Source organism: Sus scrofa, chromosome 14, assembly GCF_000003025.6.
Source record: "Sus scrofa isolate TJ Tabasco breed Duroc chromosome 14, Sscrofa11.1, whole genome shotgun sequence".
Lineage (NCBI taxonomy): Eukaryota > Metazoa > Chordata > Mammalia > Artiodactyla > Suidae > Sus > Sus scrofa.
Window position 1 is genome coordinate 48,153,761 of NC_010456.5, and position 20,904 is coordinate 48,174,664.

A 20,904-nucleotide genomic window follows, 5' to 3' on the forward strand; every position below is an offset into this window, starting at 1 on the left:
GCCTTTTCTAGGACCGCTCCCTTGGCATATGGAGGTTCCCAGACTAGGGGTCAAATCGGAGCTGTAGCCACTGGCCTAAGCCAAAGCCATAGCAACGCAGGATCCGAGCCGCATCTGCAACCTACACCACAGCTCACGGCAACGCTGGATCCTTAACCCACTGGGCAGGGACCGAACCCACAACCTCATGGTTCCTAGTCGGATTCTTTAACCACTGCGCCACAACGGGAACTCCATCCCTTTGATAATCGTTGTACAGCTTGGGCTCAGCACTGTCTATAGATCCAGGAGATAAGCCTTCCAGTCCTGGTATCCTAGTCACTTTGCAGGGTGTAGACTTTGATATCCATTCATATTCATAACAGAAGCCATAATCTGGAGCCTATCCCAACTCTTCAGAGAAATACTGGCTTTCTGAGTTAGGGAGTTTCTAGTAAGCTTTGCTCTCCAGCCAGAGCATATATTGGGTTTTGGGGGAATCCTGAAATTCACTTCCATTGGGCAGTGAAATGCCAGAATGTTGAGAAGTTTGCAGAAATCCAAGTTCATCCAAGCCTTCAGGATGTGGTTTGAACAGGCCTCACTTTCATCATTCAACTTTTCTCCCATTGGTGGCCTCCTAGTGTTTAAGGAGAGCATTACCTTACCCTAGCTGTTACCTATTCCATTTTTCTTTCATAATCTTCTTTAGCACAGCTATGCAGACTCAGAGTCCTGTGCCATTAACTAGTTAGAATGCATATAGCTAGGCTTAACCACCTGATCTCTCACATAAGTTGTGTGGCTCAGATGGGCTCATGGCCCATCACAGATGTTACTGAAGATCCAAATTCTTTGCATCAAGCTCTGTCCCCTGTAGTTTGTTGGCTTTGTTGGACAGCTGGCTCCCCACATAGTCACAGAATGTGTACTCAGTCCCAGGCTTTACATCATTATCTAGAGCATTTCCTAGAAGCTGCCCAGCCAATTTGTCTATGTGTCTCATGGCCAAAATTGGGTAACATATCTCATTCTCAAACCAATTGTTGGAAAAGAGAATAGAATTACTGAAGAATCAGTTTACTCCTGAAAGTTATCTTCATTCCTGAAGTTTGTCTCTGGACCTGACTTCCCTTCCGTCTTAATAATTTTGAGCTTGGCTTATAAGATACTCAGCAGCAGTCTCCTGGAATAAGGCCTGGCTGTATTTTACAATTTTCTTACCAACTTTTTTTTTTTTTTTAATCTTTTCTACGGCCACTTCCAGGGCATATGGAGGTTCCCAGCCTAGGGGTCTAATCAGAGCTGTAGCCACCAGCCTACACCAGAGCCACAGGAATGCGGGAACTGAGCCACGTCTGTGACCTACACCACAGGTCACGGCAATGCCGGATCCTTAACCCACTGAGCAAGGCCAGGGATCAAACCCGCAACCTCACGGTTTCTAGTCTGATTTGTTAACCATTGAGCCACGAACAGAACTCCCTCTTACCAACTTATTACTACTAACTTCCCAAGTACTGGCTGCTCAGCTGCTTCCTTGGGCATGGGGGAGGGAGCACTATTTTTTCCTCTCCTGACTTCATCCTCTTCCTTTTAATTTCCATAAGGTTCCCTGTGGCCCTGTGCTTTTTTATTTTGAGGCCTTGCACATCCTTCTGGCCCTGATTGCTTCTCAACTCATCTTGTGCCTGCTGGACTTCCACCGTTGTTTCATGTATCTCGTTAGCTGAGATAGCACTTCCTCCTGCCCTTACCCTTTATCTGGCTCTTAGCTCCTAAAAACTGCATTATTAGCTTCCTCTTTTGCCTCTACTCTTACTCAACCAAAATTGTTTTAAGATCTGTGGATCTAGCTTCTGCTGTGCTATTCTTAGGAACACTTTTATTTCCTCTTAGCTCCATCTCACCAGTTATTGGCTAATGGCTTTGCTTGGTACCTACATCTGTACATTTCTTTCGTACTAGCTTCTAGACTGAAAAAGGACTGTTGGTTCAACATGAAAGGGAAGGAGGTAAAAGAGGACACACAGGAAAGATGGATTGGGATTCAGGTCTCTGCTGTTGTTACTTGAGATTGCTTTCTAGATTCTACTTGTGGAAACAAAAAGCCTTTGCGAGAATTCTAAACTGGAGTATTTCTGTAATTGAGGAGTCTTGCTCAGCAAATCCCACTTAGGGGACTAATGAAGTACCAGGAAGAGACAGACCATGCTCAATCCACAAAGCCAGGTTTTACTGAAATGTGACCTACTTTCTTATGTTCCTGGAAGTTTAGATCAGGGTGGGCAGCTCTGGGTTTTATAGGCTACACTGTTAACACTCAGGCTGTTTTCTACCGTTTAGTCAAAATATAGTCACCTTGCCTGCTTCACCTGTCCATCAGAGAATGGCCTCATTAATTGACTCTCTAGTATGAAGTCAAAGTAGCTTTGGTGGCCCTAAATGGACAAGTATCAAGAGACTGGGTGAATTGAGGAGCTTGAGACTGTCACCTCAGATCGAAAAGACTGAAAAATCACCTCAGATCAAAAAGACTGAAAAATCTTCAGTCTGGAAAGGGGACTCAAAACCATAATTAGAGTATTCTGGTAGAATCCTTTTCTCCACTGTTATTCATACAGTTAAGGTGAATAACTAAAAGTAATTGTGAGCTGAGGAGTAAGATACAACACACAAGGAATCAGTTAACAGAGTCTCGAGTGAAATTATAAATGGAAAGAATTATGACTTGAATCATAACTCTGAGGCCCCATTTTCCCTAACAACTTTTGTCCCAATAAACGTGGGTATTTGTTTGGGAGAAACTATCATATACATGATTACCCAGTAAACAGACTGTTTACTAAGTGGGTTTAATTTTAGAAATTGCGCGCTGCAATCTGGTATTAACCATACAACTACCTACCTATAGGGTCAGCCCAGCCTGAACTATCCCATTGGGGTCTTTATTAAGGCTCAAGAAACGGCCATAGCTTCTTCCTTTAAAATGAGTGTTTATTTCTATGAGCTTTAAAGAAAAAAACAGATAATTTCCCTCAACCTACTGAAGAGGAAGGGATTCAGGAAGAAATAAACACAACAATGCCATTCACTTCATTCACACACTTTGCATATGCAACTTTAATCAACCAAAAGAAAGTCCCAAATGTACAAGTGAAAAAAAATCAGAACTGTTGACACAGGCTTAACTAATATCAGCTACTTTTATGTACAGCTGTATAAGTTCAAAAAAGCTATCCTATATGTATGTACAAAGGTTGTTTATACACAGGTCTGTACATAAGGGTCTATACATTTATTTCCTCAGAACCCTTAAGGTGTCACCTCTTGGTGAAGACACCACACTTCATTGACATATCTTACAAAAAAAAGACTGTTTCCAGGATTGACAACATCGGGCATCCTGTATTCAGACTATGAAGGCTCAACTCGATTGGTTAAGTTCTTTCTATTATAATGCAGACCACACCAGGTGCCTGGGTGTCCCTAAACAGCTCCACACAGAGTGCTGCAAAGTAAAAGCCCAAAAACCAATCCCAGATGAGGAAGAAGAGTCCTGACCAGGGTGCCACCATAGGTCCAGGCTTAGGCGAGCTTGCCTGCCCTGCTCACTGTCGGTATTCCAATTCATCTACACTGATGACTTTGGCGGGCATGGAGGGCAGGGGTTGTTGTAGCACATCTGAGCCAAACCATTTGGCAAGGCCCACCGGGGAGCTGCTCCTCTGGCTGGGACGGTGCTCCAGCTGGGAGTGCATGTGGGGCAGGCCTGACCGGCTGGGCACATTCTGAGAAGTCTGAACGCTGACAGCTGCTGCCTGGGAACCAGAGCCTGGAGGATGAAGAACTGGGGGATAAGAAGGAAGGTTATCATTCAGAGCATGAGGGGGGAAGTAGTTGTCTATCAGGCCCTGCTTCATTCAAACCCTACCCCTAAAACTCCAAACAATTCTAGGCTTCTTTAGGAAACTCCTCTGTATCTTGAAAAGCTGAACTATTCAGAAGCCATCCATACTGATAACCCATCCTAGATGACATGACTACTACTCTTCAGGACAAGCAGCCACATCACAGATGCACTGACATGAGCTAGTGAGAGCGCATCTACTCTTCATTCCTATGCTGAATCTGTTGGAAGGATTCTCTGTCTCTTTTCCTTTTTGGCAAAGGGACCAAAAAAAAAAAAAAAAAAAAAAAAAGCCAGAAAGCCAGAGTACACCTGGCTCTCCCACTGTCTTCACAGGAATTTCAAATCCTACAGAGGCTGGTTTACTTCAGCCTGTTCTTCTCTGGTTATCCCTATCCCAGTCTTGTTAGGATAAGTTAAAGAGTGGTCAGTGTCATTTCATCTCCTTCACTGGAAACTGGTCCCAAAACTTTAAGCTCATTCAGCCTAGCCTCAGCTCACCTGGCCCATTCCTGAACATACCTGAGCGCTGCAGCTGCTGCTGCATCATTGCCAGATGCAGAGGTGTCCCAGGACGAGGGTTTAGGAGGGGGTGACCAGTGGCAGGTAGAGGGTAAAAGGGTTGCCCCAGGATTGGGCCAGATATTCCCTGTAAATGAGTCAGGTCAATCCCAGGAGGAAGCACACCTATTAGGCAGAAAGAAGTAACCAGTGAGAAATAGTCTACCTGGAAATTTTCAAGCTTAACTGTATATAGTTTTGTTATTCTGAAAGTTTATTAAAGAATGAAGAAGGCTCAGGCTAGGTTCATCTTTTAATAGGCTAAAGGATAGATTAGATTGGACCCACTGGTTAAAATGAAAAAAGTCTAGTAAAATCTTTCTAGGGATGAAAACCTCCCACAATACAATAGTATTTCTTCAGTTCTAGCATGTTGTCATGCCAGGTCAGAAACTCACCAGCTTGGAGCAAACTTGGAAGATGCTGTGGATGTACTCCCTGTGCCAGCATCCTTTGGACCAACCCTGGGTGAAGCTGGTGAGCAGGCCGAACAATCGGGACATGGGGGACAAGGGGAACTTGGTGGACAGGGCGGAGAAAAGGTGTTCCTGGAACTGGGGATGGCAAGGTGGGCGTTTTTCTCCCAGTTGCTTTAGGTCGATAATCTTGTTCTTTGGTGTAACGGTTGGTCTGGGACAGTGGGGTGGAACATGAAGACCGCTGCTGCAGTGTTGACAGTTTGGGATTTGTAGTGGGAGAAGACTCTCGATCAGCAGTGGGCACAGAGCTGGATGACAGGAGGTTCTCTGCAAGGATATAGACAGGTACTTTGGTGTTGGCAAACCTCCCCCAAACACTTGGTCCTCCCAGGGGTTCCGTAACTCTCATTTCGTAGAAATCTCATAATCATTTGATCCCCTCGACCAATTTAGACGACTACATCATAGAGACCATCGTTTAGCCTTATGAACAAGCCCAGACAAGGTTACAGGTAGGAGAGCTTCCAACACCTTACTGGAACAGAATTTATTGTTGCTACACTATAAAAAAGCCAAAGGCTCTGAAGTTATAACTTTAAAAAAGCCCAAACCTTTGTTTTTATAATCCTCCCAACCCAGGAATAGCTATAGGCAAGCAAGCCTGGCATATCAGGTCTGGTGGTCCAACTCAGTTGGGCCCAGACCGTGTGGCTGTGGTCTGAGTCTGTGTAGGAGCTGGTCCTGTCCTAGTCAGTCATCTGCTTGGGATTAACATGCTTTTTAGCCTAAGAGGAAAATCAAGTAAGTAAAATTGTGCAAATCTATCACAACAGAAAGCTTAAAGATCAATTACAGTCTGGTGGAGGAACCTGAACTGCTTTTTAGTAGGACCAACAGGATTTTCCTTTTTTTTCCCAGAAGCTTTCTCACAGGCAAAAAGCTCTCAGATCAATACTCTAGACCTATGTAAACCTCGCTTATTAGACTCTGTCTTGCCATGTCCTTATTTTACAAATGCCAACAGTACAACCCCTAAAAGCCTTTCGTAAATCTTCTATATACTTCTGAAAGGCTCTCAGGCTCCTCCTACATACTTCACCCACTGCACAGATTTTATTGTGTAATTAGTCTCCACAGACTGTAACGAACCTTTCAGAAATAAAACTGGTTGAACTTTTATCTAATAATTCAAACCTAAATTCTTGTTCTTCCCATCTAATACTACCACTCATACCACTACTAGATTGGTCAAAATTTCAAGTGGCTAAGTGACACTGAGGTGCTCCAACCCTTTTTACTGTCAAACCCAGAACTGTGGTCCAAAGCAGCCAAGAGTCTTGCCCAGGGCTTTGCAGAGAATCAGATCAGACTGGTCAGCACTCAGGCTGATGCTCTGTCACATACTTTATTGGGCCATACATCCTCAACCACTCTGCAGTACCTTACCTTCACTGGGCTTCTGAGTGTCCTCTTTACTGTCACCAAGAGCCGCTTTTCCAGATGCTGGCTCCTCTTTGCTTTTCTCTTTGCTTTCATACATCTTACGAATCACTGAGGTAGGAGTGAAGGAAGGAGAAAGCTGCAGAGCAAAACAATTAGCATTAACACATTCTGTAAGTGCCTTTGCCTAATCAAGTCAGGATTAACTGGGCAAACTATTCAAGCTGAAGCGTCTCCTTTGGCTACTGTGGCAGAAGCCAATTCCTATGTTCTGGTTTCTAGATGCTGGGAGAAGAGAAACAGGATAGACCAAACAGGTGGTGTCCCAAGTTTCTCATCCCATGCTCATAGTTCACTTTCATCAAAACCTAGATTTAGCTCTAGCATAAAGGTAGTTAAAGCACCAAAGTTTCCATCTACCTGTCTATGGTAATGGGGACCTGCCTATGCAGTCTTCAGCCATTTCCCCAGCCCAGGATTAGGCAGGGAAGGGGGAAGAATGTGACCAGATGTTTACCCTGAAGCAGTAGCCCTCCCAGCTGGGAAAAGACATTTTTTTTAATTTTTAAATTTTTTGTCTTTTTAGGGCATATGGAAGCCCCTGGGCTAGGGACTGAATAGGAGCTGCAGCTTCTGGCCTAGGCCACAGCCACAGCAGGTCGGAGCCACATCTGTGACCTACACCACAGCTCATGGCAATACCAGATCCTTAACCCACTGAACAAGGCCCAGGATTGAACCTTGGGATACTAGTTGGGTTTGTTACTGCTGAGCCATGATGGGAACTCGTGAAAGGCATTTTAGAGGCAACCATAGAACCTAAATTAGTCTTTACTCCTAATGTTTCCCATCTAAACTTGGCTACTGTAGGGAAATCCACAATTATCCTTTTTTTTTTTTTTTTTTCTTTTTTTGTTTGCTTTTTAGCACTGTACCTGTGGCATATTTAAGTTCCCTGGCTAGGGGGTCAAACTGGAGCTACAGCTGCTGGCCTCCACCACAGCTCAGGGCAACACTGGATCCTTAACCCACTGAGCGAGACCAGGGATTGAACCTGCATCCTCATGGATACTAGTAGGGTTCGTTTCCACTAAGCCACAACAGAAACTCCACAATTACCTTCTTAAAGGTCTCCTCAGCCACCAGTACTCACCATTTGGTTTTATTTGGTCCCATCTCTTTACTGCCTATTTTTAATTTACACTGATGGTTTTATTCATGCAACTTTTCTCATTAAAGAACCCCAAATCTTTGGTGACAGGAGACAAGGCATGAATTATGAACAGAAAAGCTTACAGATCCTGCCTTCAGACTGCCTGGTACAAAGACCTACTTGAAGTCCTGAAGTACAAAGTCTTTTCCCCTTGTCTTATCAGCTTTGACTAGGTGCTAAAGGTCTGTGGGAGAATGAAACTTAGGAAAAAAAAAAGAAAAAGGAGTTCCCACTGTGATACAATGGTTAAGGATCCGGCTTGTCTTGGTGGAGGTGCTGGTTTGATCCCCAGCCCAGCACAGTGATTAAGGATCTGGCATTGTTGCAGTTGTGGCATAGTTCGCAGCTCTGGTTTGATTCAATACCTGGCCTGGGAATTTCCAGGGGGTGACCGAAAAAAACAAAAAACAAAACAAAATGCTGGTACATGAGTCAGTTGTAAAGCTTGACTTGTTACCACAAATAAGCAACTTCCTGTGTCCCAGCCTTAATTCTTGTTGTGAGCTACATGGGAAGTCCAGTCCTAGCCTTAATTCTGATCAAGACCTGAATCTGACTTTGAATTTCTGCCATGTTTCACTGGACTCCCCATGACCCAACTTTTCACCCCATCTACCTCACCTCTTGTCTTTCATCCCTGTCCTCCCCTGCTCCCTACTCCAACTGTTCATTTGTTTGAACATACTATACATCACACGGTATGCTCTGGCCCATAGTCATCTATCTTCTGGGACACACTCTCCCCAGTGTTGGGGCTTCGCTGGAATCCTAAGAGACTGTATCCTGAAAGGGGAAGACCTTATAAACAGGCAGGTATAAAAGTCAGTGACTCCTGTGGAAGGCACTCAAGGACATTTGGGGGTACATATGCAGTGATAGAACAAAGGCACAACCAAACAGAAAGGAGCTAGAAGTCATTCACAAAGGCAAACAAAGATCACTGACCATGCTTGTGATGGAGGCGGCAGGAGCAGGGGAAGAGGAATTCCCTCGGTGCACGGGTGCTGGTGACTTGGTCACTCGCTGTTGCCTGTGAACAAACCAATTGTCAGTGTAAGCCCCAAGCTGCTCAAACTCCAAGTTCTAAAACCACAGAACACTCAAGGCCAGCCTAGGAAGCTTCTCGTTTCCTATCTCCAATTTATTAATAATTGCAAAACCACATGCTAAGTTCTGAGGGAAGATAAAAGCTTAATTAAACATGGTCTCAGGCCTTGCAAGAACTCTTATCTGTTGGAGAAGACACTAATCTAGGGCAAACAAGGGATGTCAAGATTAGGGTCCCAACAAAGTACAATGGGAAACAGGCACAGGGGATACTCTTAAGTAGGATACTCCTACTTAAGGGACTTTGGGAAAGCTGATCTCGGCGGGAGCTGCATTAAATTGAGTGTGCTACAGAGAAGAACAATGATTCGGGTAGAACAGGTGCAGGGACTTGGGAAGGCCTTGGGAATGTTGGGCTATCTAGGGCTGGTATGTAGCTTATTTGCTGACTATACCACAGAGGCAGGCCAGGCTATGCTCCAGAGTATTAAGCAACACTGACTAGCATGGTGCCTGGCACAGAACTGGGGCTCTTTGAGATACTGGTTCAAGTCAAACAGAGCACAAGAGTTTTAACTATTTTAGGACCCAGTTGCATGTAGCATTCCCTGCCACTCCTGGTCTACATACAAGATTGATCCCAGCCTCCCAAATACAGTTTAAAGGAACAAACTTCCTTTCTCTCCTCAGACATTATGCTTATTCTTTTTCTTTGTCTTTTTAGGGCCACACCCTCAGCATATGGAGGTTCCCAGGCTAGGGGTTCAATCAGAGCTGTAGCCGCTGGCCTATGCCACAGCAACACCAGATCCGAGCCTTGTCTGCGACCTACACCACAGCTCATGGCAACACTGGATCCTTCACCCACTGAGCGAGGCCAGGGATCAAATCTGAAACCTCACGGCTCCTAGTTGAATTCATTTCTGATGTGCCACGACAGAACTCCTCTACTTATTCTCTTAACTTGGAAGAAAACAGGAAACAGTTGATGAAGACATAAACAGGCTGGGAGAAGAAATGAATTATGTGAGCTCACTGGCTAATCAGAGCTTCACTGCATTTCAGCCATGTCAGACCTTGTAGCCACAAAGGGCAAAGCCCAAGTAGAGTCGGTGATTCTGAAAGTTTTCTGACTCATGAGCAGATGGGAATCCTAAACTCTTTCCAGTCTGTACCAGGTAAGACCCAGTGCTGCCACCCTGAGATTCTGAGTATGACAATGAGGAGAGAGAGAACAGTAGTATGTTGGGTGATTAAGTAACCAAAATCTGGTGGTTCTGCAAAACCTACTATTTATTTACTTCTGATAAACATTCCTGAATACCAGTATGTGCTAAACATTGCTCTAGATGGATATAGCATTAAGCAAAGAAAAATAATCATCTCTGGCCTCATTACATTTTTGTGTTTGCAAGGTAAAGAGGGGTTACTAATATAGTCAGAGAGATGAAAAATAAAAATAGTATGCTAGAAGGTGATAAGTTCAGTAAAAAAATAAAGCAAGGCAAGAAGTCATGTCTGTTAGGGGACCCAACTATATACCAGGTGTTCAGGGAGGGTCTATGATTTGATCCAAAAGTTGAAGCTCTACTGACACTGACTTGGACCTACCTGCTAGTTTCAAGAAAGTCACATTTAAAAAACCCAAGCTTTTGTATCTGTAAAATGCAGTTCTTTACCCCATCTACCTTACAGGGTTGTTGCCAAGATAATTCCCACATATACCCTACTTTCTGCTGATAGATATTGGCAAATACAACTCTTTTGCCATGTTAAATGTCTTCTCATGGGTCACAGTTTTAGACCTCATTCTCTAGGGGCTTTCTGGGTCTTGAAGCACTGAGAGGTGGTGGGGTGGATCCAAGAGCAAATAATACTCTGGATGACAAAAGTGCTTTGAAAGTCAAATCATTTCAGCAAATATTAACTATGTCAAGCTGTAGAAAGAAATCTAGTGACTGGTTCAGCAGACCAGTCCTGAGCTCTTTTTAGGATGTGGGCTACTATGGATAAGAATACCTTTATGCAAGGATATGGGGTACTTACTGGTCCCAATGTTTTCTGAGTGTCAACATATAAAACTAGAGCAAGACACTGATATGACAATTTTAAGAACCATATCAAAGCAAATTACTTCTTAATTACCAAGTACTATATGGGGCAGGAGTATAGTGTTCATGAATGCACAACTTGGTGTTAAAACTAAAAACACGAAGGAGTTCCCGTCGTGGTGCAGTGGTTAATGAATCTGACTAGGAACCATGAGGTTGCAGGTTTGATCCCTGGCCTTGCTCAGTGGGTTAAGGATCTGGCACTGCTGTGAGCTGTGGTGTAGGTTGCAGACGCGGCTCAGATTCCATGTTGCTGTGGCTCTGGCACAGGCTGGCAGCTATAGCTCTGATTAGACCCCTAGCCTGGGAACCTCCATATGCTGTGGGAGCAGCCCCAGAAAAGGCAAAAAGAAAAAAAAAAAACCCAAAAAACTAAAAACATGAAGGTAGTGATTACTTTTAAAGGCTGACATGGTCACTCCTGGGGGAGAAAAGAGGTATCACTGGGGCAAGGCACAAGGAGGGAGGGCTTCTGGGTACCTAACAAAGAAGTTTGCTTTATAGCAAGCCATACATTTGTTTAATGCAGTTTTCTCTTTTACAGTAAAAAAGATCACTATTACTACCTCTTACGCCCTCCCAACTTAAGGTTCATTTCACTTCAGTACTTGTTGCAACTAGCAAAGAAATTGGAGGAGGGTGAAGTCAGTGTTCATTTGTTAACAGCTCTGATCAACAAACCTGAACCTGAGTCAAGGGGCAGTTTGATACTCACCAAGGAATCTGGGGAGGAGGAAGATTGGTGGAGTTTTACTCTTCATCATCTCATAAGCATAACTATAAATAAGTAGCTATGCTAGCTACATTTGTTAAAAAAACAAATCCTTTAAATAAAGAATATAAAAATTATATAGGATGAAAAGCCTGTGCCCTGCAGTAGAATTCAATCATAGTTTTCTTTACTGAACATTCAGGAGATGAAACTGTCACCATATGTTGTACAGTATCAGTGTATACAACAGAAATTACACTATGGACAAGTATTTTGCTAATCTGAGAACTAATTTGCAAATCTCCACAGGGGCAGGATTAATTTACCTGTTTCTGAATCCTTCTCTGGTTCTGTCCACCTGCGGTTTGCCAAAACCAGGCTGGTAGAAGTTTGCTGCCTGCACTGCAAGGTCATGTGGCAGGGCCAGCCCCTCCAAAGCTGCCTGTTGCAATTCTAGCTGGCTCATCTGCTGAACAGAAGTAGCAAAGGGGTGTCAGCAGAAAACAGGAATGAAGACAGTCAGTGCACTTTCTACAAAAGTCCCTCTGTTCTTAGAAAAGGTATGTTTTAAGCAGCAGCTGAAAGAAATCACATACTGCAAACCTGACTAGAATGTGTTGCTATCCACTGAACAGGATTTTAGCTATTTAGGTATGACTATGTGTTTATATAACCTCACCAGTTTTCTAGCCTTCACTGAGTTTCAGTTATAGTTCAGAACCACTCCCAAGAACTGCAACAATTCTCCATCCCACAAGCAACAATTAAGGGTGAAAAGTAAGCAACAGATTGAATCTGCGAAAGACCTCAGTCAGACCTGGGTTGTGACAGGGCTCATGGGCTTGCGCATGCCTTGGAATGGGTCTCCAAGAAGCTGCTGTGGTCCTGGTGTGAAACCTGTTGGGAAAGTTATCCTGTCAGTGAGCATCAAGACAGCACATGTCCCTCAGAGAGGCATTATCACTAATACACACAGTTCCTTGCTGAACACCATCTTCTTCAGGAAGTACTGATTTCCTGCGCTTGCTGATGCCTCCTGAGTTGATGATATACCCCACAGTGGGCTAGCTATGTGGACCTCCGTCAAAGCACTCAATGCCTCAAACTGCCAGTGTATCCACCTTCCCCACTAAGCTATCAGCTCTGTCCCCTTCAGAGCTGAGATCTCTGTCTGGGAGAGAAGAGCTTTTCTAGCCAGTGATTTGGCCCACTGTCACCATGCCAACCAATACCAAAGCAGAGACCAGTGCTCTGAGGTTCATAACTCTTTCCATTCTATCTCCTTAACTGTGGAAAGAAGATTACAAAAACTTCCTCCCAAGTTATGATTGCCAGGGGCCAGAGCAACCAGCTCCTAAAGTGGTTGAGGGTGGCAGGCACATGATGATATTCTTACACAGACACTTTGCTTTCTGGAAGTGTTTCTTCCATTCAAGTTCTGAATTAGCCACGAGACCTCACAGTTGGTTGTGTACAGCCTCATTAGGTTGGTAGAGAGCAACCACTCTGACTTCTATGAAGGAAAAAACCTAAGGAGCCAAATTAAGTGGATTTGAATTCTCAAAATAAGGAAGATAACTCAAGAGCTGGATTCAGTTTATATCAACCTCAAGAGAGAAAATACAAAAGTGTAACATGAACCTATTTATTTAGAAGGGCCACTAGATAATAAACTTTCTTCCACATTTGTGTCCTCACCACTCCCTGAAAATAATTTTGCCAGTTCTAGGGGACAAGTATAACCTAGGGGAAGGGGAGGAGAAATGATGACAGACTGGCATCTGCACACAAGAGCATTTACCAATTGGTGATGGTATTCTGGTTCGAAGGTAGTCTGCTGAGGCTGCTCTTGTATGAAACACCTGTGATAAGGGCGGAGAGGGCGCTCTTTGGCCTAATAAAGATGTCGTAGGCTCCAAGCTCCCCATGAGGCCACTCAGAAGATTAGAAGAAGCCGGTCTCTGAACTGGTGGACCCAGAAGTTCCTAAAGGCAGAAAAAGTCAAATCCTTATGAAAAAATCTAGTTCTTCTTCCTAGTCAAAGGTTGTGGATTATGGATTAAATTTTGGAAACCAATGATGAATCTCCTCATCTACTCAAGGACCTGGCACATGTACATGCAACAAATTTCTCTGGATGTTCAGCTACCAACATTTCCTTTAAGTTAATGCTACAAATATAGTTAGATACTTTAAATTTCCATACAAACCACAAAACTGCAAACTAGAAATCAAAGGCTTATTACTTTGTCAGAGTTCCCATGGTGTCTCAGAGAAATGAACCCAACTAGTATCCACGATGACACGGGTTCGATCCCTGGCCTTGCTCAGTAGGTTAAGGATCCGGCATTGACGTAAGCTGCAGCAGAGGTCACAGACACGGCTTGGATCTGGCATCCCTGTGGCTGTGGCGCAGGCTGGCAACTGCAGCTCTGATTCAACCCCTAACCTGGGACCTTCCATATGCCGCAGGTGTGGCTCTAAAAAGACAAAACAAAGGCTACTCTGATCTTTTTTTTTTTTTTTTTTTTAGCCACCTCCCCATCCCACATAGAGACTAACAGCAACAAAGAACTATGTCAGGCAGAAACATCATATCCTTCATTGCCAGGCAACATGGATCATTCTCTAAGGCCCAAAGCTGGACTGCTACACAAAACCAGTTTGAAGGGCTACTGTTCAGGACTCCAAGGCCTCCATGTAAAATTGTGAAGTACCTGTAAGATGTTCTTAGGGACAGGCTGGCCTGGAATCTCAGCAGCAGACATCAAATGGCTTTCAAGGTTTCGCTAAAAAAGTCAAAGGAAAATAGGTTTTAACCTTCACATTAATTTACACATTAACTGGGGACCACAAGAAAACATTAAATGCTCCCCAAGGAGTTGGCACTTAACAGCAGAATGATGTCCAGGTCACAGAAAACTTTTTACATTCTCTCATCACATAGGTCTGGGAGTGGAAAGAATCTCCACATGCATATGTGAAGTCTACTAAGAGACCCTCAGACAAGGTCTTTTCCTCTCTGTGGTAACCCTAAGTCCAGCTCACTACTTTTAACACTGTGACCAAAAGAAGGGAGAAAATGGTGAAATAGGTGAAAACTTATTAAGAAGCCATAAGTAGCAAATCTGGATAACTTACAGATTTGAATTCTCAAGGCAACCTTTGCTACCCATTGTCTTTAACAATATTTATAGACCTCAGATGGTATGATTAACCTAGTAAACAATGTGTAAGTTTGGCCAGAATTGTTATATTTCAGAGTTTCATTCTTCAGGAAATTTATTATTTTTAAGCAAGATGTCCCAAAATGGGTCTCATATAGAGTGGAATTCAAATTTTCCACTTTTTTGCTCTTTTAAGGCAGCAGCAATTATGGTTTGCATCCAACCTGCATTATCTCCAGTGCTTCAGGACATCCTTATGTCTATTTAGCTCTTCCTGGAGTGCTTTCCTGTTACAGTTTGCTTCCACTAGCTGGAACTGCCAAGGTCCACAGCAGTGTCCTCAGGCATGACAAATAGTCCAAAGATCTCCAAGTGTTTCACTGTCGGTTTTGGAGTTGAGGCCGACTGTAAATGATTTTAATAAGATCTCCTCAAGAGTCATTTAATTCCATGTAACATGAACAGATAGGCAGCTATACCACATGGCTTACTATATTTGGAGGATAGAGTCTACAGTTTAATTTGAAATAGAGTTTAGATTGAACCAACATGTCCTATTTAGGGGATAAACAATATGATTGGACCAAAACAGATAGTATATGTTACATACACTGCTGTAGTAATTACAGATTTGATTTTCAAAGCAGTCCATGACTTAACAACATGCAAATCAAGCAATATTTTGAGATAATACCTGGTCCACTTTTTACATCATTTCCTTTTTGCTTTCTTTTCTAGGTTGAGTTTGTGTTAACTCTTTGCCTAGCAACTTAAATAGTATCATCCAGTCCTTTATGCATGTGTTTGAGGCTCATTCCCTCGGTGGAAACCAGTATATATTTCAGAGCACTGAAACCTCACCATCAAACCAGTTACCCTCACAACTCAGAGTCAATTGTATTAATATTAAACCCTAGAATCATATCTGAAACAGAATGTTCAAAGCATCAGGTAAACTGTTACACTCCCCTGCTCCCATTTCTTTACTCACTCACACTATAAGAGGCTATTTAAAAGATTTGACCTAATTGCTATAGTCAGCACCCAAAAGCCAAGATGTACAGATAACAAGAAAGCAGAACAGGATAGTCTGCAGTCCTTTAATCTGGTCCTCATTTGAAAACTTTGTATTTAATAACTTACTCTAAAGAAGTTTACAAGGAACATTCCCCTAAACTGGCATGATGTGGTCAGATACACAGAAATAAGTCTACCTGAGATGCCTCCTTTCAGAGGTAGAATCAGGCAGGTAGGCCAGGAACCATGGCCCCTCTGTTAGAATCTATCACCTACTGCTGGTCAGATAAGAAATACCAAAAATTAGCTGCCCTCCCTTGATACAAGGCACAATGAATCAGCTACTGCTATCATGGTTAACCTGTAGTTCCCAGACAAGGTGTCAGGAGAAAATAGGAGGCAAAGCTCAATTTGATAAATTTGCTCTAACTCAGAAACTACAATGAGTATGTTTGTTTTTTATTCAGATTTACCCTGTTCCCCTATTATTTTATCATTAAAGGATAGCAATAGTGACACATAGACCATGGCTGAGAGCCGCTCTTAAATATGTTATGACAAAGACCAGTATTTGCTACACACTTGGATTTACTGACATGCAGTTACCTTGTAACCTTACTTCATGCCTCAAAGGTGTTTTACAAGTTTGGAGTCACAGCTTTTTCTATTAGTAAATGAATAGAATGCAATTGTCTTGAAAAATGCATTTTAGATAATTTACAAATGGTATGTATTACTGTCAACTGCCTAATCAAGAAAGCAAGTAATCCCAGGTATCTGGGAGTAATTAGAATGTGTGAAAAGAAGATTTTACTATGAAAATATGGTTGGTTATTTTAAGTGGCTGAATAAACAGGAAACTTTCTCTGGAATTCATCCCAAAAGATATTTTTACACCTTTTTTTAGTAGTGCGTTAAGAAGCAAGTTATGTCTGAATCTTTCAGTCTCTATACTGTCACCCACAATACATACAGATTAATCACAACCTTCTTTTTCTATAACAAACAGTATAGCGGCTATTAAAGAACACATAAAAGCAGCAAGGACCAAATGAATACTAAAGAATTTCGAACTTACTCAGAATACCTTTTTTAAAATCCATTTATTGTGATGTGAAGTGGAATAAAAAGAGGGAAAAGGGGAAAAGGCTGGGGTTTGTGCCAAATACTTACACTGACTTTGGGCTGAGAAGGCAAAGTCCCACTTGCCTTCATGGTGCTCACTAGCTTATTGAATGCAGTCATATCTCCATCTTTTTTGAGCTGTCGATTGCTTGTCACAGTACTCAGTGTCTCCTCTAAATGTTCTGCCATAAAAGGAGTTGACTTCTTCACTTGCTGGTCCACCTTCAAGCCCTTGAGCCCTGCTTCTACCTCTTCCACTGAAAGTACAACCCCGGAATGTGCTGAAAGGTTGAGAAAGTCCAGGTTAAGCCAAGCAAAGGAATATGGAGTAGGAATTCTCTTTGTCTACCATGATGGTTAAGGTGAAGATAATTTATTTCACACTTGAAGTGAGGTTGTCATAAAAGTCTGACAACAAAAACAGACACACTGAAGACACTTATATCCTGTCAGAGGATGTCTTAAAATGAGTCTTGCGGAGACTTGTTACCAGAGACAGGACTCCCAGATAGCCCAATATGAGCAAGAGTGCTTGCTACCTGCACTCTGGTTATTAGGTCATTAAGGTTTGAGGGCTTATAACCAAAGCAAGAACATGGCAGATTAGGGCAAAGGTGTGAGGACTACAAAGTTCACTGGAGTGTTAGAATCAGGCTCCAGGTGAGGAGGAGGATTTGGAGGAAAAGTTATTACCATGAGGCTCATGATCCACTGACTAGCAGATTCTCAAATAGGTGGTATTGTTTGATAAAAAGTTTTTTTAAGCAAAACCCACCACCTATTTGACTTCTGATGAAACAGCAGTTTGGTAGAACCAATTCTGCCCTAAGACTGAGCATCAAAATGTTTCAAATACCTAAAGAAACTCTAATAAACACTTACAGCTCTCTTTAAGCTTTTCTTTATTTGCAGAAAGGCTGGAAAGGAGAGGCTTTAAATCCACTTTGGCTTTCTGTAGCATTTCTAGAATATCCACTTTATTTTCAGCATGGTCTTCTAATGGTATAGGAGCAAAATAATTCCCCGAGTTCTGTCCAGGAGAGAGGATGGCTTGTTCTAGACCTAAAATTGCAAGTAAATATATTCATAATTAATTGGTCTTGATAAAGCACAGAAGCATATTCTCAACAGTATGAAAAGGACACAAACTGAAGGTTTTTTCAATATTCAGAGACCCTTTAACACTAATGAAGACAAAATGAATCATGTCAGAAAAAGCCCAAGTCTATATCCAAGGCCAAAATCTGAAGTAATTTTACCTGCGAGTCTCTCCAATTCTTCATGTGGTGTTGAACCAAGGCTGCTGGATCGGCTTCCCGATCGGCTTGGGTTAGAGAACCACCTGCTGAACCGACTGGCAGAGACTGACCCTTCTCCCAAAACATCTTCTATCATCTAAAGGGAAGATAAAAAAGGAGCTAAGATTATAGTTTCTAGGTGAAAAGGACAAGAAGGTTCAAATTTTAAGAAAGGGTCACTTACTTTGAAACTTCCTTTGGTGCTGCTGACCTGGAGTTTGTAAACACCCTCAGAACTTAGGATTTTGAACATCTTTAAATTTTCTTCCCCTCCTGGATCATTTCTGAGTAATTCAGACTTGGGCATAACCAGCCATGTACTTTCTAAGCACATAAAGCAAAACTTCTGTACCAGAAAGTGTTCTGGTTTTCTATCTTTGCCTCATTAGAAAATTCATGAATGTTCTAGGAGGGCACAGTTTCAAAATCAAAATCAGCAGCGGAGTAAAGCATTCCACTGCCAAACTGATGAGTGGCTTTCAACTAAACATCAGGTATGGAGAGCTGAGGAAAGAACACCCTTGCTTCAAACTTCAACATCCTCAAGGCTGCAGTGAATAATCATGAAATCCAATTCTGACAATTTCAGAACCCCAAAGCTAAGTAGAACTCATGAAGATCATATTTCCAAGTCAAAATTTTAGAAAGTAGTTTTAATTGATCTCTAGTATCTGCTGGAACTTAATGGGAAGTTTTCAGATGTTTGTTTTCTTTTAAATCTGACCTCCATAGTTTTTGGTTTAATAATAATTAAATGATGCACATGATCAGAAATAATTTCTTCAACACAGGTTCATAATAGTAATTTTTGTTACCAATCCTCCTTAAAAACTAGATTTAAGCATTTTTAAATGAAATTTTCAATTCTATCTTACTGTAAGTCTAATCAAATGTCCAAACTGATCTTTATGCAGTGTTCTCATCAATATTTAGAAAAGATAAGGCAAATATAAATGCAAAAATGAGGCACATTCTTGAATATAAGGGATATACTGTCAATTTTATATCAACGATAAGAGAAAACAGGTTCCCCCCCTCCCACACTAGTACATAGATAACAGAATTAAGACTGTTTTATCTGAAGTCTAGAACCCACAGTATCTAGTCAAAGTTCAGCAGTGGAAGGTTAAGTTTACCCTTTTATTCTTATCTGGAAGAATTTTCTCATAACACACATTAAACCTAAACCACAGATAATTCTTTTGAACCAAAGAATAAGGGATTTTAATTCAAGACATTAATTCCATTACTTGTAGTATTTCTATTTTCTCAGATATTATTCATATAGTTTCAATCATATTCCACTTGTACACTCACACCTTAAATAGTGCTTTCAAGTGCATTCATTTGCAATCATTAAATTATAAAGAGAAGCATTTTAAAGTGATGTTTCACTGTGGGACTTGTACCCAAAATACAACCACCCTGGTGATAAACAGCAACTATTTTAAAAGTAAAAGCTAGAGCTATTACAAATATTTTAATTTTGTAAAGAGTTTGAAATTTTACAAATAGCAAAAATAGCTTTGCACTTTAATCCTTTTCTTTTCTCTGATGATACTGTATAGGAAAACAACCAGAAGATACATCAGAGGAACATGAAAAAGTAAAGGACATGAATATAAAGTATCTGGACATTTGTTAAAGATTTGACATGAAGTGTTCACAAAGTTATTTCCAGATTTTGATCAGTGACCAACTTTTCAAAAAGCTAAGTTTTATTATAGCTAGAGTAGGTAGAAACAAAGTCACTTTTACACACATTTACTGGAAATGCCCATTTCAAGGAGCTAAAGCATTTTGAACCCTGAAAGAATCCTAAGAGTGTATATCTAGACAGTCATTTTTACCACAGGGCAAGCTGGGACATTCTAATAGCAGTGCCTTCCTCTCCTCCTGCATCCTGCTACAGGAGATGGCAACCTGTACCAATCAGCTCTGACCTCTGTGCCGTCAGCTACTCAAGAGGAGGCTGTGAACTGTAGTCTGGTATGTGAATTTCAGCTGCTCTTTTAGACTACATTTTTAACAGCATTTTTAAAGTAACCTATATGACTCTTAGTTTGGTCCTCCAAAGGTCTTTTTTTTGGGTCTTTTTAGGGCCACACCCACAGAAACATGGACGTTTCCAGGCTAGGGGTCAAATCAGAGCTGCAGTTGTCGGCCTATGCCACAGCCACAGCAATGCCAGATCCAACCTGTGTCTGCAACCTACACAGCAGCTCATGGCAATGCCAGATCCTTAACCCACCGAGCAAGGCCAGAGATCAAATTGACGTCCTCATGGATACCAGTCAGGTTTGTTATCACTGAGCCACAATGGGAACTCCTCAAAGGTCATTTAGACAAGTTATATCCTAGCATTTATATTATTTTGATACAAACAGATATTATGAAATATTTTTGCTCTTTGACAGCTACCAAACTGTCATTGCTGATCATTACTGATCATTGCTGTTCTTTCATTACTTTCCACTGTTATGGAAATTTCTATGTTTTTTTGTATTTGTTTATGATTTCCTTTTAAAATTTCTAATGAATACATTTAAGGCTATACATTTCATACTTTTGATTATATCACCAAGGTTTTTTTCTATGTCATATTCCTGTTCACTCAATTGTTTAGGATTTTTGTTTTCTTTTTTCTTCATTTATCATACTTATATATACCTGTTATGTGTCAGGTACTGTAATGCTGCATATCTAATATCAGCTTATTTTTGTGGCTGTCAACTTCTAATGTATTGCAATACTAGTAAATACAGCTTACAAATACAAGTGTAATTCTGTTTATACCTATTGATAACCCAACATTTGTGGGGCCCACGAAATGCCAAATACTATCTCAAATACTTTATACCATTTGTCAGTTGATATCCAATTTTTTTTTTTTTTTTTTGTCTTT

At 41.6% G+C, this 20,904-nt stretch overlaps 1 protein-coding gene across 8 annotated transcripts in view; it reads right to left on the reverse strand.

Moving 5' to 3' along the window:
- EIF4ENIF1 (eukaryotic translation initiation factor 4E nuclear import factor 1) overlaps window positions 3,075-20,904 on the reverse strand; it is a 47,867-nt gene continuing 30,037 nt past the window's right edge. For 5 of the 8 annotated variants that reach the window (XM_021073985.1, XM_021073983.1, XM_021073984.1 and 2 more), the window contains 12 exons: window positions 17,961-18,096; window positions 17,584-17,763; window positions 16,750-16,982; window positions 14,110-14,181; window positions 13,194-13,377; window positions 12,210-12,289; window positions 11,719-11,861; window positions 8,468-8,552; window positions 6,316-6,448; window positions 4,849-5,196; window positions 4,412-4,576; window positions 3,075-3,829 (listed from right to left, as the gene is read on the reverse strand). In XM_021073985.1, the coding sequence (XP_020929644.1) occupies window positions 3,591-3,829; window positions 4,412-4,576; window positions 4,849-5,196; window positions 6,316-6,448; window positions 8,468-8,552; window positions 11,719-11,861; window positions 12,210-12,289; window positions 13,194-13,377; window positions 14,110-14,181; window positions 16,750-16,982; window positions 17,584-17,763; window positions 17,961-18,096 (1,998 nt within the window). In that variant the 3' untranslated portion in view covers window positions 3,075-3,590. The remainder of the gene's footprint in view (window positions 3,830-4,411; window positions 4,577-4,848; window positions 5,197-6,315; window positions 6,449-8,467; window positions 8,553-11,718; window positions 11,862-12,209; window positions 12,290-13,193; window positions 13,378-14,109; window positions 14,182-16,749; window positions 16,983-17,583; window positions 17,764-17,960; window positions 18,097-20,904) is intronic. The other 3 variants (XM_021073986.1, XM_021073987.1, XM_021073988.1) reach the window with 3 other exon arrangements.